This window comes from Hemitrygon akajei, chromosome 7 (assembly GCF_048418815.1).
Source record: "Hemitrygon akajei chromosome 7, sHemAka1.3, whole genome shotgun sequence".
NCBI lineage: Eukaryota > Metazoa > Chordata > Chondrichthyes > Myliobatiformes > Dasyatidae > Hemitrygon > Hemitrygon akajei.
Window position 1 is genome coordinate 162,755,356 of NC_133130.1, and position 27,991 is coordinate 162,783,346.

The 27,991-nt window shown below is 44.5% G+C and overlaps 1 protein-coding gene across 1 annotated transcript in view; it reads right to left on the reverse strand.

Moving 5' to 3' along the window:
• Nucleotides 1-6,854: 6,854 nt before the first annotated feature.
• Nucleotides 6,855-27,991, reverse strand: part of LOC140731124 (protein Niban 2-like) — a 235,456-nt gene continuing 214,319 nt past the window's right edge. The window contains exons 13-14 of the mRNA XM_073052442.1: nt 23,378-23,489; nt 6,855-9,265 (exon numbers count right to left, since the gene is read on the reverse strand). Coding sequence (XP_072908543.1) covers nt 8,523-9,265; nt 23,378-23,489 — 855 coding nt within the window. The 3' untranslated portion in view covers nt 6,855-8,522. The remainder of the gene's footprint in view (nt 9,266-23,377; nt 23,490-27,991) is intronic.

The following is a 27,991-nucleotide window of genomic DNA, read 5'->3' on the forward strand; positions in this document are numbered from 1 at the left end:
ATCCAGTCCCAGCAACTTATCCAACTTGATGCTTTCCAAAAGCTCCAGCACATCATCTTTCTTAATATCTACATGCTCAAGCTTTTCAGTCTACTGCAAGTCATCACTACAATCACCGAGATCCTCTTCCATAGTGAATACTGAAGTATTGATTAAGTACCTCAGTTCTTAATTGAAAGACTATGGAACATGAAGTGTACACATTGTCCCAACAGTAATACCTACAACTGGTATCATCCCAACGTCACTACACAATAGCATTAAACAATTAGGCCTACACAATGTTCATTAAGATTTTGCTGAATAGAGGCCAATTTACCCTCTATTTGTTTAAATTCAGAGCTGAATTGTTGAAACTTCTCAGAGGCTTCTTGTGTATAACTTTGCAGCAAATCCATAATAGAATCCAAAGAAGTAGGGGGATCATCCTTTTTCGTACCTCTGCCAACCCTTAATGTAGCCATAATGGAAAAAATATCACACTTAAAAAGGTTTCAAGACAGGTTGGAAATAGTAAGATAGAGTTGGAGCAACAGAAGATTGCTGCTACTCCATAAGCCACCACCAGGAAATCTTCCCCCCCACCCCACTTTCTTTATAGGGCCCATGCCACCTCCCTCTTCAGTCCTGACGAAGGGTCTTGGCCTGAAACGTTGACTGTTCGTTTCCACGGATGTACCAAGACTTCTGGCTGCTCACCTTCTCTATTTAGAATGCCCTGGACCCGGTCCAAGACGTCGTTGACCCTAGCATTTGGGAGGCAACGTGCCATCTGTGTATTTCTATCCTGTACACCGAATCTTGTTTCTACTACTCTAACCATGAAATCCCTACCACTACTGCAGTCCTTTTCTCCCCCCTTTCCTTCTGAACCACAGCATCACCTAGTCGCTGTGGCTTCCCCGGTAGGTCGTCCCCCTCAACAATATCCAAAGCGGTATACTTATTACTGAGGCGATTGGCCACAGGGGTACCTTGCACTGGTTGCCTATTCCCTTTCTCTCTCCTGACAGTCACTCAGCGACCTGGCTTCTGCACCTCAGGGTTGACTACCTCCCTATAGCTCATGTCTATCATCTCCTCAGTTTCCTGTATGAGCCAAAGGTCATCGAGCTGTAGCTCCAGTTGCAGATGTGGTTATCTGGGAGGTCTCCCACAATTCCACATTTCACACAAAGAACAAAATACAGCCCCTGGCACCACTCTCACTTCTCTAACCATGTACTAACAGTGTGGCGCATGGTGCGCGTGGCCAAGTGGATAAGGCTTCAGTCTTGTGATCTGAAGTTCATTCGATTGAGCCTTAGCTGAGGCAGCGTGTTGTATCCTTGAGCAAGGCACTTAACCACCTATTGCTCTGCGATGACACCAGTGCCAAGTTGTATGGTCCTAATGCCCTTCCCTTGGACAACATCAGTGGTGTGGAAAGGGGAGACTTGTAGCATGGGCAACTGCAGGTCTTCCGCACAACCTTGCCCAGGCCTCAGTCATCATCGAAAATCGATGGACAGTCGAAGAAGACTAACAGATGAAGAATGAACAATGAAGAAACTTACCAGATACTTACCTTATTCAAACTAATTGAGCCAACGCCTCCCCATTCTAATACTGGTCCACTCCAACTCCATGATGGATTGGGCCATATCCACTAATTTTTGTAGGATTTCCTGTTCAAGGCTGTTGGTGTTTCCATACCAGGTTGTGATGGAGACAGTCAATATACTCTCCATTACACATCTAGGGAAGTGAAACCCCCTTTCTTCCTGGGCGTCTCAGGAAACAGCACGTCAGCCCTTGCTGGCAGTCTCCCAACTCAGCGTCGAGAAACCTACCTTTCTTCGGCCTTATGTGTCTAGGGCATATACACTCTGGTCCCGCCAAACCCGTGAAATTGGGATATTCCACCCACTGAAGCCCCGGTTTCTATAAATGCTATGTGATTTGCTGCCCTGTTACAGCGTGACATACAATTAAAAGTATATTTATGAATATTGACTTGACTAAAGTGTTAATAGAGAAAAGAAGAAATAGAGAAAAACAAGAAAGGCCCATTGTAATAAAACAGTCAAATGTGCACAGGTTGGAGCTCAAATCTTCCAAAAGTCATGTTCACTGATCCCCAGTAGACTCCTCCACCTTGGTTCCATCACATCACGGTCCCCACTGGATCGAATCCTACCACTGGTTCTCTCTAGCGTCTTCTCTCCATCTCCCGCCGAACAAAAATAAAGACTCCCACCAGCGTCAGGCACAAAAAACCTGCGCCTGATTGGGTGGTCAACATTCCCAAGCACCCCTTATCTCCCTTATCTCAAACAATAACCCAAACACTATTAGCGGTGAAACCTTTACCAGGGCATTACAGAAGTTTGTGGAAATTTTAGATGTCATGCTGAACCTTTGCAAGCTCTGAAAGAAGAAGACCATAAGACATTGCAGCAGAATTAGGCCATCTGGCCCATTGAGTCTGCTCTGCCATTCAATCGTGGCTGATCTTTTTTTTAAATCTCCTCCTCAACCCCAGTTACCAGCCTTCTTCCTGTAACCTTTGATGCCGTGTCCAATCAAGAACCTATCAATCTCTGCCTTAAATACACCCAATGACCTGGCCTCCACATGCAGCAACAAATTCCACAAATTCACCACCCTTTGGCTAAAGAAATTTCTCCACATCTCTGTTTTGAAAGAGCGTCCCTCTATCCTGAGGCTGTGCCTTCTTGTCCTAGACTCTCCCACCATGGGGACCATCCTTTCCACATCTACTCTGTCTAGGCCTTTCAACATTCAAAAGGTTTCAATGAGATCCCTCCTCATCCTTCTGAATTCCAGCGAGTACAGACCCAGAGCCATCAAATATTCCTTGTATGATAACCCTTTCCTGGAATCATCCTTGTGAACCTCATCTGGACCCTTTCCGATGCCAGCATTTTTTCTAAGATGAGGGGCTCAAAACTATTACACAATACTCAAGGTGAGGCTTCACCAGTGCCTTATAAAGCCTCAGCATCACATCCTTGCTCTTGTATTCTAGACCTCTTGAAATGAATGCTAACATGGCATTTGCCTTCCTCACCACTGACTCAACCTGTAAGTTAACCTTCAGGGTGTTCTGTACAAGGACTCCCAAGACCCTCTGCATCTCAGATTCCTGGATTTTCTCCCCGTTTAGAAAATAGTCCGCACATTTATTTCTACTACCAAAATGCATGACCATGCATTTTCCAACATTGTATTTCATATGCCACTTTCTTGCCCATTCTCCTAATCTAAGTCCTTCTGCATCCTACCATTTTCCTCAACACTACCTGCCCCTCCACCGACCTTCATATCATCTGCAAAATTGGCAACAAAGCCATCTATTCCATCATCTATATACAGCATAAAAAGAAGTGGTCCTGACACCAACCCTTGCGGAACGCCTCTAGTCACTGGCAGCCAACAGAAAAGGATCCTTTTATTTCCACTCACTGCCTGCTACCAATCAGCCAATGCTCTAACCATGTTAGTAACTTTCCTGTAATATCATGGGCTCTTAACTTGGTAAGCAGTCTCATGTGTGGCACCTTGTCAAAAGCTTTCTCAAAGTCCAAATATACAACATCTACTACATCCCCTTTATCTATCCTACTTTTAATCTCTTCAAAGATTTCCAACAGGTTCATCATGCCTGATTTTCCCTGAAGGAAACCATGCTGACATTGTACTTTCAAGTTGAACACAATCATATTGTGATCACTGGTTCCTAAATGTTCTTTTACCTTCTGTTCCCTAAATGCTTCTGGTTCGTTACATAACACCCAATCCAGTATAGCTGATCCCCTAGTAGGCTCAATGACAAACTGCTCTAAAAAGCCATCTCTTAGGCTTTCAACAAATTCACTCTCTTGAGATCCATTACCAACCTGATTTTCCCAATTGACCTGCATGGTAAAATCTCCCATGACTACCATAACATTGCCCTTTTGCCTCGCCTTTTCTATTTCCTGTTGTAACCTGTGATCCACCTCCCAACCACTTTTTGGAGGCCTGTATATAACTGCCATCAATTTCATTTTGCCCTTGTAGTTTCTTAATTCAACCCAGAAGGATTCAACATCTTCCGATCCTTTGTCACATGTTTCTACTGATTTGATGCCATTCTTTACCAGTGGAGCCACACCACCCCCTCTGCCTACCTTCCTATCCCTCCAATATAATGTGTAGCCTTGGACATTCAGCTCCCAACTACAACCATCAAGCAAGGCTTTGCCATGCTTTCGTCATAATTGCATTTATGTACTAGACCCAGGACAGGTCCTCTGAAATGATAACACTGAGGAATTTAAAGTTGCTGACCCTCTCTATCTCTGATCCCTCAGTGAGGACTTGCTCATGGACCTCTGGTTTCCTCCTCCTGAATTCAGCTCCTTGGTCTTGCTGACATTAAGTAAGAAATTGTTGTGGCACCATTCAGTCTGATTTTCAATCTCCCTCCTATGTGCTGATTTGTCACCACCTTTGATTCGGCCTACGACAGTGGTGTCATAAGCAAACTTAAATATGGCACTGGAGATGTGCTTAGGCACTGTCACAAGTGTAAAACCAAAAAATCCATATCTCTCTGAAAGTGGCAACACTGGTGGATGATGACATGAAAGGGGCAGTTGGTATGTTAGTCTCCTTAGGTCAAGGTAATGAGTAGAAGAGTCATGTTGTAAATATACAAAACACTGGTTAGATTTCACTTTGAATATTGTGTCCATTAGTGGTCACTTATTAACCTTGTCCTGATCGATGATACTGGCACTGAAGTCCATTTTGAAGATAGTGTAACACTGAAGCCATGGTGTAGATGTGTATGACTGGTGACTGGATGAGTGCGGTAGGATAGTGATCCAGAGAAATAAGATGAAACCCATGATATATGGAGAATTTAATTAAATAAATCTGGATTGTGGAAGAAGAGACACTAGTTTTGGTTATAGTGACCATCAAATTAGTAGATTATTGCAATATATCTGGTTCTTCATGGTTCCCACAGCTTACGAGTATCAGGGATGGACAATAGGTGTCAGCTGACTTCCACATTAGCTGGAAGCAAAGCACCTGCAAATGTACAGTGCTGTGCAAAAGCCTTAAGCATATATATAGTTAGGGTGCCTAAGACTTTTGCACAGTTCAGTAGTAATTTTATGTATTGCCTGTACTGCTGCTGCAAAAAAAATCATCTTGTCAATTGTGAGTGATGATAAACCTTATTTTGATATGGGTCTCTACCATGGACTGAGAGTGGGAAGGGGGGCAGGGAGAGGGGAAGCATGGTTGGGAAAAGGAAGGGAGTGGGAAGCACCTGAGATATTCTGTATTGACCAATAAACCAATTGTTTGGAACCAAATGACCTTGCTTGGTGTCTCAAAGCTGGGTGTGTCTGCACCCACACCAACCCCCCTGCCACCTGTCCCACATCCCTCCTGCAGTGCTCCACCCTCATCATTCACAGCATCCTTTGCTCTTGTCAGATTATTATTTGCTCTTATCAGTTATATGCATGGAGTTATCCAACATGGAAACAGGCCCTTTGCCCCAACTTGTCTATGTTGACTAAGATGTCTATTCAAGTTAGGGCCTTTTGCCTGCATTTGGCCCACATATCTCAAAACCTTTTCAAAATATGTACCTGTCTAAATGGTTTCATTTTAAACACTGTAGTTGTAACTGCCACTTTAGCTTTCTCTGGCAATTCATTCCATCTACCCACTACACTCTGTGGTAAAACTAGCCCCTCAGGACCCTTTAAAATCTTTCCCCTCTCCCTAATTCTTGTCCTCTAGTTTTAGATCCCTTTACCCTTGGAAAACAACAGTGACCATCCACATCATGTCTGCCCCTCATGATTTAAACAATCTATCTAAGGTCATCCCTCAGCTTCCAATGCTCCATGGAAAGTTGTCCCAGCTTCTCCAGGTAATTATGTTCCTGTATCCCCAGGTCACTGTTCCATGACACTCTCCAGGACTCTGTCAACTACTGTGCAGTTCTTCCCTAGTTTAACTTCGCATTTGTTCAAAATTACAATTGCATTTACAATTCATCTAGATTTTATTGCAATTTTAGACAACCACTTTCACTGTCCATTACACCACTAATTATGGTGTCCTCTGCAAATTTACCAACAATGATAACATCATTCAACTTGTTAGTACAGATGACAATCAAGAGGACACAGCACCAATCCGTGTGGCACAACAGTGATCAGAGGTCTCCAATCTGAATAACTACCCTCTACTACCACCCTGATTCTATCCACTTAGCTCATTCTGGGTTTGTATTTGATTGGCTAGCATGTCCTGGATCTCATGCAATCTAACTCTCTAGAAAAACTTACTATGAAGGAACTTGTCAGAAGCCCTGCTAAAGTCCTTGTAGACATTGCTTACTGTCTGGTCCTTGTCAATTTTTTTTGTGAGGCACAATTTCCACGGACAAAGCCATGCCAACTATCCCTTATCAGTCCCTGCCTACCAAATGCTGATAGATCCTGTCCTTCAGAATCTCTCCAGTAACTTTCCTACCACAGATATTAGGCTCACTGACCTGCAGTTCTCCATCTAGTCTTGCAATCCTACTTAAGTAAAGATGCACCATTTGCCATCCTCCAGTCATCCAGTACCTCATTAGTAGATTCTAAGATCTCATTTCATGCAGGTTCTGTCCAGATCTCACTGATAAAGTACAAACTCCAAGTCCTGCATGGATTCCAGCTCTTGAACCTTCTCCATTTGCTAAAGTAAAAAGGCTTTTAACACCATTTTACACCCAAGCAATGCAGGCAGACAAAATGATGTTTAAACACATGCACAAAACAACATGTGGATCCTGATGAAAGCTTTATTAAATCCATACTTTGTAAAAAAGCAATTTAATATATTTAGAGCATCTATGGGAATGAATAAACAGATATCATAATTATTGATAGTATTTTTAAAACCCCTCAAGCTGAAACCCCTCAATAATAAAAGAGCAAAGTGAGGTGTTAAATAAGAAACTGCCTCTATGTGGGAGTTTAAATATCACTGCATACAGATAAAAATTAAATTAAACAATTATTCATCTTAAATTCATTCTCCTTATTCTGTCAGCATAAGCTGTTGAACATGGATTAGGATACAATGGAAAGTCCCCTTAGTTTCATTCAAAAGACTTTGCCAAGAAACATTAATTACTAATCCCAAGCAAACTGCCAATATTTTATAGTTAAATAACTGTTCAAGCTAAATAATATGAAATAAAATTTTCTTAAATAAAAGTAACTTTCTAATAAGCCTGGCAGCAGATAGGTCATGTAATATTTGCACTAAATATCAAGGCACACAGTTGGTAAGATGCATTAGGTTCAATAAATTGAGCCCCTTTCACCCCTTTCCAGCAATATCTGTTATTAACAGTTCACTGGCTAGATTTGCATGCTTATAATATATTTGTTGTTTTGGTTACTCTACAGATATAGGTGAAAATGAACATCTACCCCAGTTGTCTCTTCTGAAAAATTAATAGCTACATAGGCAGCAAAATTTATAATGTGTTTTTAAAATTCAGAAAGATTTAACCAGAGATTCTATTCAACATTTGCTATGGTTTTCTGTGATCATTTGTAATTCAATTAAAAGCTAATTTGCCTTTCACTACTTTATTCATTATCATAGTAATAATGTTGGTAATTTAGGTAGAATAAAAGCTTCCAATTTTGAAAGATGGAATTTGATGGCTATCTCAATATAGTTAATTACTGGATAATTTTTGTAGGATTTTATGACACAAGATTCCGAAACAATGGAACATTATTGATTGTACATAACATTTGTAGTTACTTACCCAAACCTCATTCCAGAGGGTGTGCTTTGGTTTCAAGTACCTTCTGGAAGTAGCTAACAGATCATGATACTTCTGTCAAATATTTATATAAAAGTATAAAATTTCATAAAATGTGACTATTCCCAATAATGTTGGCAACCACGAGCACTATTTTTATTGTAAAAAGGTAATACCTTACCACTAAGTGATAATTAAATCTTTCTTCAGTGAATCAAGAGAATCCATTTTTGAATACCACGGTAAAGTGAATGATTGGCAACTAAGGACTTACGTGGAATCCTGATTGTATGAACCTGACAGCTGATTATGATTTTTGATGAAAAAATTACAATGGTAAAAGATGAACATTTAGAAATAAACCATAGCTAAATGGATTCATTACAAATACTTGAAGTGTCACAAGATAATAAAGTAAAATTACAATAAGGACACTTTGATAACATGTGTTGTAGAACCTTCAAACAGAATACACATGATTGACATTCAGAATAACCTCCAAGTTCCTGGACTCACTATCAAAGACTGGTCACATTTCTATTGAAAGTAGGTGCACTGTCAGTATCTTGTGTTATTACTAATGTATCCGAATGCATTCTAGGTTGTAAAGCACACAACTGTTTGAATAATCATTATGGTACTGACTGCAGTGAAATGTTGCTTTTTTCTGCAATTAAGATTCTGATTTTTCTGCCTGACTATGTATATCATGAGAATCTTTTGCTGTATCATTATTCTTTGAAGTAACTTCCTCTCCCGTTTCTTTGTCACTAGAATCTTCTTGCTGGTTGGCAGTCACTTTTTCTTGGTGTGACTTATCATTTAATTCATGCAAAGTGATTTCTGATGCGTTGATACCATTTTCTGTCTGCTCAGTAGCAGAAGAACTGATGTCACAGTCAGTGGAAGACTCTCCTGATTCTTGGACTTGTTTTTTGAGGACCTTGTTCTCAATTTCTTCAGGATTCCTCTCAGGCACCATTTCATCCATGCAAACAGTTCCATTGGTCAAGGAACTGTCTACTCCAACATCTGCTTCAGTTGTTTCTATTTTACCTATGGTCATTAGGTCACGAATCTCTTTGACACTGTCGGGTGATTTGACTGGGCTGCAAAGTTCTGAAGAGCCACTGGTTTCATCTTGCTGTGTCTCATCTGCCTGTTTGACATCTGTTATAACTTCAACTTCATCAGGACGTGAAATGCCATCATCTTGAATCATGGAGACGACCTGCTTCATTCGTTTCCGTTTCTCAAATGCCTTTTCCATATCGCTGCTTTCTTGATTGGCCATCTCACTGTTCCAGTTGATGTTCTGGCCTTCTCCGAGAAGCAGCAGGTTGGGGTCACTGCCAGACATTACAATGCTGTCTCTGAAGAGGTTGTGCTTTCTTTGAACAGCTGCTTCCTTCACGGCTAGGATTTTTGTTTAAAACAAAACAAATTATTACATTGCCATCATTATAATCAAAAGCTCAGTAAAACCAATGTAAGGCTTATATTTGTAAAATGAATTTCAGTTCAAGATTCCTACTGCAGTAAATGCTGTGTAAATTATCTTCTTCTGAAGGCTCGAGATTACACTGGATACAAAACTACGAAGGGGAAAAAATCATATTATAAGAAGAAACAGTGCCTATAAAAAGTATTCATCCCCTCAGAAGTTTTCATGGTTTATTGTTTTACAATATTGAATCATAGTGGATTTAATTTGGCTTTTTCACACTGGACAACAGAAAAAGATTATCATGTCAAAGTGAGAATAGATTTCTACATAGTGATCTAATTGCAAATATAAAAACAAAATAATATGACACACCAAATCATTACTGGTGCAGCCAATTGGTCTTAGAAGTCACCTAATTAGTTTAAATGGAGATCTAACTCTGGAAACCTGAGTGCAGTCAGGGTGTTTCAATTGATTTTTAGTAAAAATACACCTGTGTCTGGAAGTTTCTACTGCTGATGAGTCAGTATCCTGGCAAAAACTACAGCATGAAAACAAAAGAACACTCCAAGTAACTTTGCAAAAAGGTTATTGAAAAGCACAAGTCAGGAGATGCATACAAGCAGATTTCCAAGTCACTGAATACCCCTTGGAGTACAGTTTTTTTTGACAGTGATTAACAGAAAAGACTCTTTTGTGTCAAAGTGAAAACCAATTTCTACAAATTGGTCTGAATTTGTCATAATTATTAAACTCAGAATAATAGATTGTATTATTAATAACCACCTTTAAGTCAGTATTTAGAAGATACACCTTTGGGAGCAATTACAGCTTTGAGTCTGTGTGGTTAGGTTTCTGTCAGCCTTGCACATCTGGACACTGCAATTTCTCCCCATTCATCTTCACAAAAGTGCTCAAGCAATGTCAAATTGCATGGGGATCATGAGTGAATGGCCCTTTTCAAGTCCAGCCACAGATTCCCAATTGGATTGAGGTCTGGACTCTGACCTGGCCACTCCAGGACATTAACTTTGTTGTTCTTAAGCTATTCCTGTGTAGCTTTGGCTTTACTTTATGCTTGGGGGTCAATGTCTTGTTGGAAAACAAATCTTCTCCTAAATTGCAGTTCTCTTCCAGACCGCATCAGGTTTTCCCTGCATCTTGCTACATTCATTTTACCTTCTACCTTCACAAGCCTTCGAGGGCTTGATGCATTCTGGCAGCACGATCAGCAGCAGGAACAGCGCACAGCGAGGAGGTTTCTCGCAGGCTGGCAGCACTCATTTAAAAGGAGAGCACCATGGGCATATGTGTCATCCTGGCAGCCCAATCAGTGGCAGAAGCAGCACACGGCGAGGAGGCTTCTTGCAGGTTGGTAGTGTTCATTTAAAAGGGGAGCTTCGCAGGCATTCAGTGTCAATCTGATAGCCCAATCAGCAGTGGGAGCAGCGCAGAGAGGAATAAATAAAAGTACAGAAGGGACAAGCAGAGCGGCCATTGTTGGGAGTAGTCCAGTGGTGAGATGGGAGTGTTAGGCTTTAGCTCTAAGGAGGCTTCACCTCGGAAGAGGGTTTTGCTCAGGGTAAGTTGTCCGGGTAAGTTTCTGTTAAGTTTTCCTTTTTTCTTACTGTGTTAGGGATCTGGAGCAGCAAATGGATGACCTTCGGTTTGTACAGGAGAGCATCGATTAGAGTTTCAGAGATGTAGTCACCCCCAAGTTACAGGAGGCAGTTAGCTGGGTGACTATCAGGAGAAGGAATGGGAAGGTGAATAGGTAGTTAGTGCAGAGCACTGCTGTGGCCATTCCCCTCAATACTAAGTATACCATTGTGGGGTTGACACCCTAGGGGAATGTCACAAAGACCAGGTTACTGGCACTGAACATAGGTCCATAATGCAGAAAGGAAAGGAGAAGAGGGGAGTGATAATGATAGGGGACTCAATAGTCAGAGGAGCAGACATGAGATTCTGTGGACGTGAATGAGACACCTGGATGGGATGTTGCCTCCCAGGTACCAGGGTCGCGACCACAGTATTTTGAAGGGGGAGGGAGAGCAGCCAGATGTCTTGGTATATATTGGTACCAATGACATAGGAAGGAAAAGCAAAGAGGTCCTGAAGAGAAAATTTAGAGAGTTAGGCAGAAAGCTGAGAAGCAGGATCTCCAGGGTAGTAATTTCTGAATTCCTACCTGTGCTACACACCAGTGAGGGTAGAAACAGGATGATTTGGCAGATAAATGCATGACTGAGAAGTTGGTGCAGGGGCAGGGCTTCAGGTTCTTGGATCATTGGGATCTCTTCTGGAGGAGATATGACCTGTACAAAAGGGTTGCACCTGAACCTGAGGGTGAGAGGAAGCAATATTTTCGCAGGCAGGTTTGTTAGAGCTGCTGGGGATGATTTGGCAGGGGGATGGAAACTGGAGTGAAGTGATTCAGGATAGAATGGATGGTAATAAAGCAAAAATAGCGTGCAGTCAGACTGTCAGGAAGGGCAGGCAGATGATAGGGCAAAATTGTAGCCAGCAGGGTGAGTACCCATGCATTAGGGATGCAAAAAGGGTAGTAAATACAGTACTCATAGTGTTATATCTTAATGCACAGAGTATAAAAAATAAGGTGGATGATCTTGTTGCACTGTTACCGATTGTCAGGTATGACGTTGTGGGTATCACTGAATCATGGCTAAAGGATGGTTGTAGTTGGGAGCTGAAAGTCTAAGGTTACACATTGTATTGGAGGGATAGGAAAACAGTCAGAGGAAGTGGTGTGACTCTGCTGGTAAAGAATGGCATCAAGTCAGTAGAAAGATGTGATGTAGATCTGGGAGATGTTGAATCCATGTGGGCTGAGTTCAGAAACTGCGAGTTCAGAAAAGGACTCTGATGGCAGATATATACAGGCCTCTAAACAGAAGTTGGGATGTGGACTACAGATCACAATGGGAAATAGAAAAGATGTATCAAAAGGGCAATGTTATTAGATTAGATTCAACTTCATTGTTATTGTGCTGAGTACAGACACAAAACCAAATGAAATGCAGTTAGCATCTAACCAGAAATGCAAAGGATAGTGTTATTTACAAAATAACTGTGAATAAAAAGTAAGTGCAACAGCACACAAATATACAAAGTACTGAGACAGTACAATACGGGTGCAATACTGCTTAGCGCTGTGATGTGAGGTTTAGCAGGGTCACAGCCTCAGGGAAGAAGCTCTTCCTGTGCCTGCTGGTGCGGGAGCGGAGGCTCCTGTGGCGCCTATCAGATGCAGGAGAGTAAAAAGTCCATGGTTAGGGTGAGATGCATCCTTGATAATGCTTTTCGCCCTGCCCAGGCAGCGTTTATGGTAGATGTTCTCAATGGTGGGCAATTGGGTGCCGATAATCCGCTGGGCAGTTTTCATCACACGTTGGAGAGCTTTGCAGTCCGATACGGGACAATTGCCGTACCACACTGAGATGCAGTGGTACAACGGTAAAAGTCCGTCAGTATCCTGGGACAGAGGTGAGCTTTCTTGATGTTCCGCTGGAAATAAAGGGACTGTTGTGCCTTTTTGATCAGGATGGAGGAGTTCAGGGACCAGGTGAGATCCTCAGAAATGTGGACACCAAGGAATTTGAAGCTTGATACATGCTCCACTACAGCTCCATTGATGTAGATGGGGACGTGAGTGTTGCTCCTAGCATGCCTGGTCCACAATGATCTCCTTGGTCTTGTGGGTGTTAAGGGCCAGGTCGTTGTTGGCACACCACGCGGCCAGGTGCTGGACCTCGTCCCTGTAGGCTGTCTCGTCATCCCTTCTGATCAGGCCAACCACTGTGGTGTCGTCTGCGAACTTGATTATGGAGTTAGAACCATGTACAGGAACGCAGTCATGGGTGAAAAGGTAGTACAGAAGAGGGCTCAGCACACAGCCTTGAGGCATGCTGGTGTTCATGGTGAGAGTGAAGGAGAGGTTGTCTAACTTAACATGATAGTCATGAGAGCTTTTAACATGCAGGTTGATTGGGAAAATCAGGTTGGTAATGGGTCCCAAGAGAGTGAATTTGTTGAATGCCTATGAAATGGCTTTTTAGAGCAGTTTGTTGTTGCGTCTACTCGGGGATCAGCTATACTGGATTGGGTGTTATATAATGAGTCGGAGGCAATTAGGGAGCATAAAGTAAAAGAACTCTTATAAGGCAGTGATCACATGTGATTGGGTTCCACCTGAAATTTAATAGGGAGAAAGTAAAGTCTGACATAGCAGTATTTCAGCAGAGTAAAGGAAATTACAGTTGTATGAGAGATGAGTTTATAAGTAAATTGGAAGGAAATGTTAGCAGGGATGACAGCAGAGAGGCAATGGTATGAGTATCTGGGAAAAATGAGGAAGGTGTTGGATAGATGTATTCCAAAAAATAAATACTCAAATAGCAAAATAGTACAACCGTGGCTGACAAATGAAGTCAAAGCTAATGTAAAATAAAAGAGGGGGCATACAACAAAGCAAAAAAAAAAGTGGGAAGATAGAGGATTGGAAACTTCCAAAAACCAACAGAAAGCAACTAAAAGAATCATCAGGAGGAAAAAGATGAAATATGAAAGCAAAATATCAAGGCGGACAGAAAAAACTTTTTCAAGTTATATAAAAAATCAAGGAGAGATGACAGTGGATATAGTACTACTAGAAAATGAGGCTGGAGAAATAATAATGGGGGATAAGGAGATAACAGATGAACAAAATGACTATTTTGCTATATCAGTCTTCATTGTGGAAGACACAGTCAGTGTGTCAGGTATTAAAGGCTGTGAGGGAAGAAAACTGAGTGCAGTTACTACTACAAGGGAGAACGTGCTCTAAGAGCAGAAAGACCTAAAGGTGCACAAGTCACCCAGATCAGATGAACTGCACCCTAGAGCTCTGGAAGAGGTAACAGTAGATTGTGGAGGCATTAGTAATAATCTTTCAAGAATCCTTGGACTCTGGCATGGTTCCGGAGGACTGGAAAATTACAAATCTCACTTCACTCTTTAAGAAATGAGGGAGACAGCAGAAAGGAAATTATAGACCAGTTAGCCTGGACTTAAAGATTTGGAAGATGTTGAAGTCAATTGTTAAGGTTGAGATGATCAGAGTACTTGGTGACTCAGGACAAGATAAGACAAAGTCAGCATGGATTCCTTAAGGGAAAAATCTTTTCTGACAAACCTGTTGGAATACTTTGAGGAGATTAAAAGTAGGATAGGTAAAGGGGATGCAGTGGATGTTGTATATTTGGATTTTCAGAAGGCCTTTGACAAGATGGCACACATCAGGCTGCTTACCAAGATAAGAGCCCATGGTATTACAGGAAAGTTACTGACATGGTTAGAGCATTGGCTGATTGGTAGGGGGCAACAAGTGGGAATAAAAGGATACTTTTCTGGTTGGTTGTCGGTGACTAGTGGTGTTCTGGAAAGGTCTGTGTTGGGACGGCCTCTTTTTATCTAGTATATCAATGATTTAGATGATGGAATAGCAAACACGAGGAAATCTGCAGATGCTGTTAATTCAAGCAACACACACAAAATGCTGGTGGAACACAGCAGGCCAGGCAGCATCTAGAGGGAGAAGTACAGTTGGCGTTTTGGGCTGAGACCCTTCGTCAGGAGTAATTGAAAGAAGAAATAGTAAGAGATTTGAAAGTGGGAGGGGGAGATCCAAAATGATAGGAGAAGACAGGAGGGGGAGGGATGAAGCCAAGAGCTGGAAAGTTGATTGGCAAAAGGGATACACAGCTGGAGAAGGGAGAGGATCATGGGACGGGAGGCCTCGAGAGAAAGGAAGGAGGAGGGGAGCACCAGAGGGAGATGGAGAGCAGGCAAGGAGTGATTGTGAAAGGGATAGAGAGAAAAAAGAGAGAAAAGAAATAAAGGGGAAATAAATAAATAAATAAATAAATAAGGGGAGAGGGGCATTAACGGAAGTAAGAGAAATCAACGTTCATGCCATCAGGTTGGTGGCTACCCAGACAGAATATAAGGTGTTGTTTTTCCAACCTGATGGCATGAACATTGATTTCTCTAAGTTCCGTTAATGCCTCTCCTCCCCTTCTTACCCCATCCCTTATTTATTTCCCCCTTTTTTTCTTTTCTCTCTTTTTTCTCTCTCTGTCCCTCTCACAATCACTCCTTGCTTGCTTGCCATCTTTCTCTGGTGCTCCCCTCCCCCTTTCTTTCTCCCTAGGCATCCCGTCCCATGATCCTCTCCCTTCTCCAGCTATGTATCCCTTTTGCCAATCAACTTTCCAGCTCTTAGCTTCATCCCTCCCCCTCCTGTCTTCTCCTATCATTTGGGATCTCCCTCACCCCCTTCCACTTTTAAATCTCTTACTATCTCTTCTTTCAGTTAGTCCTGACGAAAGGTCTCAGCCCCGAAATGTCGACTGTACTTCTTCCTTTAGATGCTGCCTGGCGTTGTGGATGATGGAATAGATGGCTTTGTTGCCAAATTTGCAGATGATACAAAGATTGTTGTACGGGCAGGTAGTATTGAGGAAACAGGTAGGCTGCAGAAGGACTTAGACAGATTAGGAGAATGGGTAAGAAAGTGGCAAATTAAATACAATGTTGGAAAATACATGGTCATGCACTTTGGTAGAAGAACTACATGTGCAGACTATCTTCTAAATGGTGAGAAAATCCAAAAATCTAAGATGCAAAGAGACTTGGGAGTCCTTGTGCAGAACACCTTGAAGGTTAACTTGCAGGTTGAGTTGGTGGTGAGGAAGGCAAATGCAATGTTAGCATTCATTTCAAGAGGTCTAGAATACAAGAGCAGTGATGTGATGCTGAGGTTTTACAATACCTTGGTGAGACCTCACTCTGAACAGATTTGGGCACCTTACCTAAGAAAAGTTGGGCTGGCATTGGAGAGGATTCAGAGGAGGTTGTCAAGATGATCCCGGGAATGAAAGGTTTATCATATGAGGAACATTTGACGGCTCTGGTCCTATACGTGCTCGAATTTAGAAGCATGGCGGGGGGGGGGGGGGGGGGGGGAAATCTCATTGAAACCTTTGGAATATTGAAAGGCCTTGACAGAGTAGATGTGGAAAGAATGCTTCCCATGGTGGGTGACTCTAGGACAAGAGGGCACAGCTTCAAGCTAGAGGGATGTCCATTTAAAATGAGAGATACTGGTAAATTTCTTTAGCTAGAGGGTGGTGAATTTGTGGAATTTGTTACCACAGGCAGCTATGGAGGCCAGGTTCTTCTTTTATTTCCAGCAGTTTAGACACACCTAGGCATATTACTGCCCTCCGCAGGATGTATAAATTAATTACAGAAATTCAAGAAACTAAAATTCTCAAATATAAACTAGTCGCACATAGAAACAGAATAATAAGCTCTTCAATCAGATGGTGGTTTTCTTGGTGGCCAAACAAAGATTTAATAGAAAAACAAAATACATTTAAGTCAAACAGCCTCTTGAACAATATGCTTCTTCTAATTTTATATCGATTACAACTCAGCAAAACATGCTGAACTGCCTCTAGACTACCAGTCACATAATCCAGTAGGATGTTTTCCTATTATCTTTAAGTAATAGATTAGCCCACAATGCCCCAACCTAAATCTTGTTAATATCACCATATCTCTATGATTTAAAGAGTAACAGTCTGAGACTTTTTTAACTAGTGGGTGTCTAGAAAAGAAATGCCTTCCCTTTAATTTATTTTTCCAATCCTCCTGCCACTTCCTTTTAGACCAGGTTATGGGGTGTATTTAAGGTGGAGATTGATAGGTTTTTGATTGTCCAGAGTATTCAAGATTATGGGAAGAAGGCTGGGGAGTGGAGCTGAGGAGGGGAGAAATGGATTGGCCATGATTGAATGGCAGAGCAGACTCAATGGGCCAAATGACCTAATTCTCTTACTATGTTTTATGGTGCTGTGATGCCTACACCAAACATAGCATTTAGTCTGATGGCCAGAAAGCTCAATTTTGGTTTCAGCAGACCATAGAACCTTCTTCCAGCTGACTTCAGAGTTCCTGCACGCCTGCTGGCAAACTCTAGCCAAGATTTTATGTGTTTTTTTCAACAGTGGCTTTCCCTTTGCCACTCTCCCATAACTGCAACTGGTGAAATGCTTGGGCCACAGTTGTATGCTCAGTCTTCCATCTCAGCCACTGAAGCTTGTAACTCCTCCAGAGTTGTCATAGGTCTCTTGGTGGCCTCCCTCATTGGTCCCCTTCTTGCCCGGTCATTCTGTTTTTGAGGAAGGCCTGCTTTTGGCCATATTCTTTCCATTTCTTGATGATTGACTGAACTGTATTCCAAGGGATATTTTGTGACTTGTGCTTTTCATTAACCTTATCATGGAGTTGTTTGCAGTGCTCTTTTGTCTTCATGTAGTTTTGTAAGGATACTTCTAGATACAGCTGTATTTTTACTACAATCATTGAAACACTTGACTGTACACTAGTGGTTTCAATGTAATTAATTATATGACTTCTAAAACTAATTGGCTGCACCAATGATAATTTGATGTGTCATACTAAAGGGGGTGATTACTTATGCAATTAATTATTTTGTGTTTTATATTTGTAATTAATTTAGATCACTTCGTAGAGATCTGTTTTCACTTTGACACAAAAGAGTCTTTTTCTGTTGATCGGTGTCAAAAAAAGCCAAATTAAATCCACTCACAAACAAGAGAAAATCTGCAGATGCTGGAAACATAAAATGCTGGAGGAACTCAGCAGACCAGGCAGCATCTATGAAAAGATGTTTCAGGCCTGCCAAAGGGTTTTGGCCTGAAACATTGACTGTACTCTTTTCCTAGATGCTACCTGGTCTACTGAGCTCCTCGAGCATTTTGTGTGAATTAAATCCACTGTGATTTAATGTTGTAAAACAATAAAACATGAAAACTTCTGGGGGGGGGGGGGGGGCTGAATACTTTTTATAGGCAATGTATGTACTGCAAACAAGCTTACAGAATCAAAGACTTGGACAGCATAGAAACAGGGTGCTTTTAGCCCACCTCATTATTGTAAATTGTAGTATTTATTTACACTAATTCCATCAGATTCATAACACTCTATACCTATGTGTAGGGTGGTGTGGTTCTGTTGGTAAAAAAAAGAGAAATTAAATCATTAGAAAGAGGTGACAAAGGATCAGAAGGTGTAGAATCATTGTCGGTAGAGCTAAGAAATGGCAAGAGTAAAAAGACCCAGATGTGAGTTGTATACAGTCCTCTGAATAGCAGCAAAATGAATTCTACAAATTGCAATGGGAGACAGAAAATGCATGCTCAGAAGGCAATGTTATAACAGTCATGGGGGATTTCAACATGTAGATAGATTGGGAAAATCAGGGAGATGCTAGATCCCAAGAGGGGTAATTTGTAGAATGCCTACAAGATGGCTTTTTAGAGTAGTTTGCAGTTGAGCACACTAAGGAATCAGCTATTCTGGACTGGATGTTGTGCAATGAACCAGGATTGATTGGAGAAATTCATTTAGGGGCCAGTGATCACAGTATGATAGAATGTACCCTGCATTAAGGAGAGCTTGAGGGCGTTCAGAGTCCTGTGGCTCAATCAGCGGTGGAAGTAGCGCACAGTGAGGAGGATTTTCGCAGGTCAGCAAGAGCAGCTCAAAGAGGAGTAAATAAAGGTATAAAGGGGACAAGCAGAGTGCCCATCGTTGGGAGTGAGTGGGAGTGTCAGGCTTTGTGTGGCCATTGTGTGTTCTTCATGCAGGATGTTGAAGTCTTGGGAGACCCAGATTCTCCTGGGGAACTATATCTGTGCTAAGTGCATCCAGCTGAAGCTGCTTGAAGACTTCATTAGGGATCTGGAATAGCAGCTGGAAGACCTTTGGCTTGTACAGGAGAGTGAGAAGATCATTAATCAGGAGGTGGGTGGCTGGGAGATTGTCAGAAGAAATGGGAAGCTAAGCAGGCAGCTAGCACAGAGTACCCCTGTGGCCATTCCCCTCAACAGTAAGTATACCCTTTTGGATACTGTTGTGGGGGGATAACCTACCAGGGGAATGCCACAGAGACCATGTTATTGACACTGACTATGGGTCCGTGGTGCAAAAAGGCAAGAGGGAGAAGAGGAGAGCGGTAGTGATAGGGGACTCAATAGTCAGAGGAACAGAAAAGAGATTTGGTGGACATGAATGAGACACTAGCCTCCCAGGTGCCAGGGTCAAGGATGGCTCGGATTGCATCCACAGCATTTTGGAGGGGAATGAAAGCAGCCAGATGTTCTGGTATACAGTATATTGCTACAAATTACATCGGAAGGAAAGCAATGAAGCCCTGAAGAGAGAATTTAGAGAGCTAGGCAGAAAACTGACAAGCAGGACCTCCAGGGTAGTAAATTCTGGATTGCTGTCTATGTCATGTGCCAGTGAGGGTAGAAACAGGATGATTTGGCAGATAAATGCGCAGCTGAGAAACTGGTTCAGGGGACAGTGTGTAGGAATAAAAGGATCCTTTTCTGATTGGCTGTCAGTGACAAGTGTTGTTCCACAGAGGTCTGTGTTGGGACTACTTTTTTATGCTGTGTATCAATGATTTAGATGATTGAATAGATGGCTTTGTTGGCAAATTTGCAGATGATACAAAGATTGGTGGACAGGCAAGTAGTGTTGAGGAAAAGGGTAGGCTGCAGAAGGACTTAGACAGATTAGGAGAATGGGCAAGAAAGTGGCAAATTAAATACAATATTGGAAAATGCATGGTCATGCTCTTCGGTGGAAGAAATAAGTGTGCAGACTATTTTCTAAATGGGGAGAAAATCCAAAAATCTGAGATGCAAAGGAAACTTGGGAGTCCTTGTGCAGAACACCGTAAAGGTCAATTTGCAGGTTGAGTTGGTGGTGAGGAAGGCAAATGTAATGTTAGTATTCATTTCAAGAGGTCTAAAAAACAAGAGCATGGATATGATGCTGAAGCTTTATAAGGCACTGGTGAGGCAAGGTATTGTGAACAGTTCTGGGCTCCTCATCTAAGAAAAGATGTGTTGGCATTGGAGAGGGTTCAGAGGAGGTTGACAAAGATGATTCAAGGAATGAAAGGGTTATCATACGAGGATCTGTATTTCAGTGGGTCTGTACTCACTGAAATTTAGAAAGTTGAGATGGGATCTCATTGAAACCTTTAGAACATTGAAAGGCCTAGACAGAGTAGATGTGGAAAGGATGTTTCCCATTGTGGGGTAGTCTAGGACAAGAAGGCACAGCCTTAGGATTGAGGGGCGTCCATTTAAAACAGAGATGTGGAGGAAATTCTGTAGCCAGAGGGTGGTGAATTTGTAATTTGTTACCATAGGCAGCTGTGGAGGCCAGGTCATTGGGTGTATTTAAGGCAGAGATTGATAGGTCCTTGATTGTCCACATCATCAAAGGTTATGGGGAGAAGGCCGGGGAGTGGGGCTGAGGAGGGGAAAAAAAAGGATCAGCCATGATTGAATGGTGGAGCAGACACAATGGGCCAAATGGCCTAATTCTGCTCCTATGTCTTATGGTCTTATTGAGACTTGGTAACTGCAGAAGAGATATCAATATGGTGTTTTGCCTCCTGGGTGTCATGATCAATATTGTCTTGAGCAGATGCAGAACATTTTCAAGGGGAAGGGTGAACATCCAGAGGTCACCATACACAACAAGTGGTGTAGATAGAAAAGGGGATAATGTCCTGTGCAGTGAGTACAGGGTGTTAGGAAGGTTTAAAAAGTAGGATTTCAAGGGTACTAACATCCAGATTATTCCTAGGGGCCATGCGTTAGTGAGGACAGGAATTCAAATACTGGGATGTGAAACACTGATATAGAGGCTTTAAAGCACCTTAAGGGGGATCAATCTCCAGGGTGCTTGACTGAGTACTTGACTGTGGGAAACTAGGGAAGAACTGCAGAGGCCCTTCCAGAGATATTTGCTTTTTTTCAGATAAGGTGAAGTTTCTAGGACTGTAAGTGGGTAACTACTTATGATTATTTTAGAAGGGTAGCAAAGAAAAGCCAGGGAAGTACAGGCCAGTGAGTCTATTAGCAGTGGTGGGTAATTTACTGGAAGTGATTCTGAAGGACATCATTTAGACAGGCAAGGTCTGATAGGGACTACTTTGCATACGACAAATCTCTGAATTTTTGAAATGGTAACCAAGAGAGTAGATGAGAGTAGGGCAGTGGATGTTGCCTATTACTGACTCTAGCAAAGCCTTTTGACAAGATCCTGCATGGCAGGCTTTTCTGTAATGTTACAATGTATGGGATCCAGGGAGAATAGCTAACTGGAATCAGAATTGGGTTGATAACAGGAAATGGAGGATGATGGTGGAAAGTTGTTTCTCTAAGCAATGTGCCGCCAGGACTTTTGGTGTTACTTATATAAACAATTTGAATGAACAACTGCAGGTCAATCTGTCAATGACACTAGAATAGTCAGTGAAGGTCATCAAAAACTACAGGAGATGTTGATCAGATATGTAAGCTGAGGACTAGTATATGGTCTTCAATGCAAATAAGCACAAAGTGTTGGAGTTTGGGAGGTCAAGCTAGTGTATAAGACTTTCACAGTAAATGGCTGGACCTTGGGGATTACTGTTTGTCTATATTGCTCTTCATAGACGAAGGAACAACGTTGCCTATTTTCCATTCTTCTGGGGCTAAGCTTGTGGTTAGAGAGGATCCAAAGATCTCTGTAAATGCAACACTAATCTCTCTCACCTCTGAATAAACTGGGATAATATGATCAGACTCTGTGCATTCATTCATTTTAGTGTTAGTAGCCCTTATAACCAACACCTTCTTGACCTCAATATGCCCTAGATTATTAGTGTAATCCACACTGATTTGACTATTTTCCGCATCATTTTCTTTGGTGAAAACTAATGCAAAGTACTTTCTTTTAGAATCTTGCCGCATCTGCTGGCTCTAAGCATAAATTCCCTCCTTCATTCTTGAGTGGTGCTCATCTCTCCCAATTGCCCTTTTTTAAATGTAATCCTACTCATCAAGGACATTTTATAGTCCCTTTAGGCCCTTCTAATTCCTTAGTTGAGATCTTACCTGCTTTCTTTATTTTGTATGGCTGTGCAGTGTTACGAATGTGCCACAGCTCTGAGGGGCCGAAGGGTGTGGGGTAGCCCCCTCCTTTGTGAGAATCGCAAGATCACTATTAAGTCAGTTCAGGGGACACAGGAAATGAGAGAAAGACATGCAGAATCCACAAAAGGGTTGGAATGTGTCCTGGCCTCCGAAAGGCGGACCCATTGATACCGGCTATTGTCTCTTGGAGACGGACTTGTGTATTGCATCCTGTACTATGCATCGAAGCCCTAGGCAATGAACCGAGGGGGAGGTTGGTGGAGGGATTGCATCATCCCAACCTGATTGACACCTGAGACCCTGTGAGTCAGAATAAAAAGAGGGTCTGTGGGAACAGCCCCTCAGACGCACCAGAAGAAACGCTAACGATCTCGTAATAGCAAAAACCAGTGGAAGGCCACGTGCGTCCTTTTCCATTTGCCCCGGAATCGGTGGGCCCTTTACCACGGCAGAACGGTTTTTAGCTAACAACGGGGAAATCAACTCCCAACGACTCTCGAAGGATTGACATCATAAAAGGAATGGGCAAGTTTTAACCCGTCTCTCTCTCCAACCCAAAAGCTGCAGCTTGAATGAACTGAGTGACTTTTATATTTCCATCGGACAACACATTATCCCCTGGACAACGATAGAGCTATTTCTTATTGATTATTATTAGACCTGCGCTTTTAGATTTAGTATTGACGACGTATATTATCTGTATGCTTGCATTGATATTATTTTGTGTATTTTTATCAATACTGTTAAAAATAGTACCATCAGACTTCAACGGACCTCTCTATCTTTGCTGGTAAGTGACCCAGTTACGGGGTACGTAACAGCAGAAATTTAATTTTGAAGATAAATGAACTGTGAAGAGCAATGATCAAGGTACAAAAAGACGCTGATTACTGATGTTTCAAAACAAAATTCATTTAGTGTACACAGGACTCTAGGTTCCTAATGCTAGTCAAAAGGACAAATTATATTTTAAAAAATAAATCTTACCCTGCATTATATCTTTGGAGACAGACTGGAGCACCACTTCCTCAAAAATATTATCAACCAGGATAAACTTGGAAAAATCTTCAAAGATGAATTCCTGAAATTTAGGTAGAGCCTGTAAGAAAGAAAGAATCATTGTAGATAGGAGATATACAGCTCCTGGTTTGAATTTGGTATGTTTTGTCACATAAGGATGCATCAATGGAACTAGATATTGCCAGACACATGCTCCTGGACTTCTTCCAGCAGAACCTTCTATGTGGTTTTTCACTGGGAGGCTGGCACCCAGGCTCATCAATATGGCATACACATGTGCAAGTGACCAGCCTCACTTCCAAAGAGGCCTTGACTGCCTTCTAGCTCACCTGCTGTTCAAGCTGATGCTGAAATTAAATCTGTGAATCATAGTAATTATGACATAGGAGGGCGGCATTTTGGCTTCATATTCTTGTTGGGAAAAGGCAGAATTGAGGTTAATCCCACTCTCTAGCTTTTGGCTGATAATCTTTGTGGCGACCCACTTCCCAGCGCACTCGAACTGGCTCACAAAGCAGCGCGCGCTGGCATTGAGGCAGGTCCCAAAGAGGGCGCCAAGCCTGCTTCACCAGCAAGGGGAAAAGCCCGCACGCGGGACAGGACTGTGAATACGCGCCCCCTACAGCATTCCCGCCCGGGGAGTGTGGGATCAGGAAGGCTTTAAAGCAAGGCCGCGAAGTTTGAATAAACCTCTTTTGTAACTGCAGCTCACCGACTCCGTGTTGTTATTGCAGCGCTGCGTGTAGCACGCCGCTACAATTGGTGACCCCGATGGCCCAAACGATATTTGGACCGGAGATGAACGACGCCGCATCTGTTTATGCAGTTTCGTTAAAACTGCCAAGCTTCTGGACGCTACAACCTATGGTTCCAGCAGGCAGAAGCCCAATTCCACATTCCGCAGATAACCTTGGATGCCACACGTTACTACTACGTGATGAGCTCCCTCGACCAGGAGACAGCCGCCCAGGTTGAGGAGTCCATACAATCGCCCCCAGCGGATGGCAAATACACAGAATTCAAAGCCTTGCTCATAAGGACTTTCGGACTCTCACGGCGCGAGCGAGCTGCCCGCTTACTGCACCTGGATGGTTTGGGGGACAGGCCAGCATCGGTTTTGATGAACGAGATGCTGTCCCTGGCCGGAGGTCACAAGCCCTGCCTCATGTTCGAGCAGGCATTCCTGGAGCAGCTGCCCGAGGACATACGCCTGCTGCTGTCCGACACTGATTTCAGTGACCCCCGGAAGGTGGCGGCCCGGGCGGACGTGCTGTGGAAAGCCAAGAAGGAGAGTGGGGCGTCCGTCACACAGATCACCAGGCCATGCTCCCAGCAGCAAACCAGACCAGGCCTGGCCGCAGAGCACGCTAACCCCAGAGGCAGGGGTGAGGAGACCAACGAACAATGCTGCTTCTACCACCAGCAGTGGGGCGCAGAAGCCCGCCACTGTAGCCTGCCCTGCAAGTTCCCGGGAAACGCCAGGGCCAGCCGCCGCTGATGGCTACGGCGGCTGGCCATCGGGATAGCCTCCTGTATGTCTGGGACAAGTAGTCAGGACGCCGCTTTTTGGTCGACACCGGAGCTGAGATCAGCGTCTTACCTCCGACGAGTTACGACACCCGCAACAGAGAACCGGGTCCCACCCTGAGGGCTGCAAATGGCAGCACAGTAAGGACCTACGGCACCTGTGCGGTGCGGCTACAGTTCGGCTCCAGCCGGTTCACGTGGGACTTCACACTGGCCGCCGTAGCCCAACCGCTCCTGGGAGCGGATTTTTTGCGAGCTCACAGCCTACTGGTCGACCTGCCCAGGAAGAGACTGGTCCACGCCGAGACCTTTCAAACGTTCTCCCTGGGTGAAGCCCAGTTGCCGGCCCCACACCTAGACTCCATCACACTGTCCGACAACGACTTCACCAGAGTCCTGGCGGATTTCCCATCGGTTCTGGCACTGCAGTTCACGGCAGCCATGCCCAGACACGGCGTACAGCACCACATCCCGACACAAGGACCACCCCTCCACGCCCGTGCTCGAAGGCTTCCCCCGGACAAGCTCCGGCTGGCGAAGGAGGAGTACAAGAGGATGGAGGAATTGGGGATCATACGGCGGTCCGACAGCCCATGGGCCTCCCCCCTGCACATGGTGCCCAAAGCAACAGGGGGCTGGAGACCATGCGGTGACTACCGCAGGCTGAACGAGGCTACAACACCGGACCGCTACCCTGTGCCGCACATTGCAGCAAACCTGCATGGCGCACGGATCTTCTCCAAGGTAGACCTCGTCTGGGGATACCATCAAATCCCGATGCATCCGGACGACATCCCCAAAATGGCACTCATCACCCCTTTCGGCCTTTTCGAGTTCCTCCGCATGCCGTTCAGCCTAAAGAATGCCGCACAGACGTTTCAGTGGTTAATGGACGCGGTGGGACTCGACCTGGACTTTGCTTTCATCTATTTGGATGACATCCTCATAGCCAGCAGCAGTCGTCAGGAGCATCTGTCCCACCTCCGTCAACTCTACGCCTGACTGAGTGAATACGGCCTGACAATCAACTCGGACAAATGCCAGTTCAGGCTCGACACCATCGACTTTCTGGGCCACAGGATTACTAAAGACGGGGCAACCCGTCTGCCCGCCAAGGTAGACATGGTCCGCCATTTCCCCCGACCCAACACAATCAAAGGCCTTCAGGAATTCGTGGGTATGGTGAATTTCTACCACCGCTTCCTCCCTTCAGCTGCCGAAATCATGCGCCCCCTGTTCGCCCTGATGTCGGGTAAGGGCAAGGAGATTACCTGGGATGCCGCTTTCATTAAAACCAAAGAAGCCTTGGCAAATGCCACGATGCTAGTGCACCCCAGAACGGACGTCGCTACCGCCCTCACAGTGGACACATCCAACACGGCAGTCGGTGGAATGCTGGTGGAACTCATCGAGGGTCGCTGGCAACACCTGGCGTTTTTCAGCAAACACCTACGACCACCCGAGCTCAAATACAGTACTTTCGACCGGGAACTGTTGGCACTATACCTGGCAATCCGGCATTTCAGGTACTTAGAAGGTAGGCCCTTCACCACGTTCACGGACCACAAACCGCTTACCTTTGCGTTCACAAAAGCATCCGACCCCTGGTCGTCCCGCCAGCAGCGACATCTGTCCTACATCTCCGAATACACGACGGATGTCCGGCATGTCTCGGGAAAGGACAATGTCGTGGCGGACGCCCTCTCCCACCCTAACATCCAAGCCCTGTCCCAGGGGGTAGACTATGAAGCACTGGTGGAGGCGCAGCAGGCTGACGAGGAGATCCCTAGTTACAGGACTGCAGTCTCCGGTTTGCAGCTCCCCATAGGCCCAGGTGAGAGGACCCTACTCTGTGACGTCACCACTGGCCAACCCCGCCCCAGTGTTCTGGCAGCCTGGTGGTGGCACGTTTTCAACTCCATTCACAACTTAGCACACCCCTCCATCAGGACAACCGTCCGGATGGTAAGCCAACAGGTTCGTTTGGCACGGACTCCACAAGCAGGTCAGTGAATGGGCCAGAAAGTGCATTCACTGCCAAACAGCCAAGGTGCAGCAGCACACCAAAGCTCTGCTGCAGCAGTTCCACCCTACCGGCCGGCGTTTCCACCACATTCATGTAGATATCGTGGGCCCCCTGCCAGTGTTGCGAGGAGTGCGGCACCTCCTCACTATCATGGACCGGTTCACGAGGTGGCCAGAGGCGGTCCCGCTCACCGACACCACCTCCGAATCTTGTGCCCGGGCACTGATTGCCACCTGGGTATCTTGCTTTGGTGTACCAGCCCACATTACCTCCGACAGAGGCGCCCAGTTCACCTCCAGCCTGTGGTCAGCTATGGCCAGCCTTTTGGGGACACAGCTGCACCACACAACTGCCTACCACCCACAGTCGAACGGACTAGTGGAGCGTTTCCACCGTCACCTGAAGTTGGCTCTCATGGCCCACCTCAAAGGGCCTAACTGGGTGGACGAGCTCCCCTGGGTCCTGCTCGGAATCTGCACAGCGCCCAAAGAGGATCTGCACACCTCGTCGGCCGAGTTGGTGTACGGCGCACCCCTGGTCGTCCCAGGAGAGTTCATACCAGCCCCAAGGGGGCAAGAGGAAGAACCTGCAGCAGTCCTGGGCAGACTACGCGAGAGGCTCGGTAACCTGGCCCCCATACCCACTTCGCAGCATGGGCAGAACCCGACCTGCGTACCCAAAGACCTGCAAAACTCTAAGTTCGTTTTTGTACGATGGGACGGACATCGGGCACCGCTACAGCGGCCCTACGAGGGGCCGTTTACGGTGATCAGAAACAACGGGTCCACATTCGTGCCGGACATTGGGGGGAAAGAGGAGGTTTTCACGGTGGACCGACTCAAACCGGCCCATGCGGACTTGGCGCAGCCGGTCGAGATTCAGGCACCGCGGCGCAGAGGCAGACCTCCCAAACAGAGTCCGACCCAGACTGTGGACATTGGGGGGTGTATTGCTGGTTCTGGGGGGTGGGGGGGTTATGTGGCGACCCACTTCCCAGCGCACTCGAGGAAGTGGGTCGCCACATAACC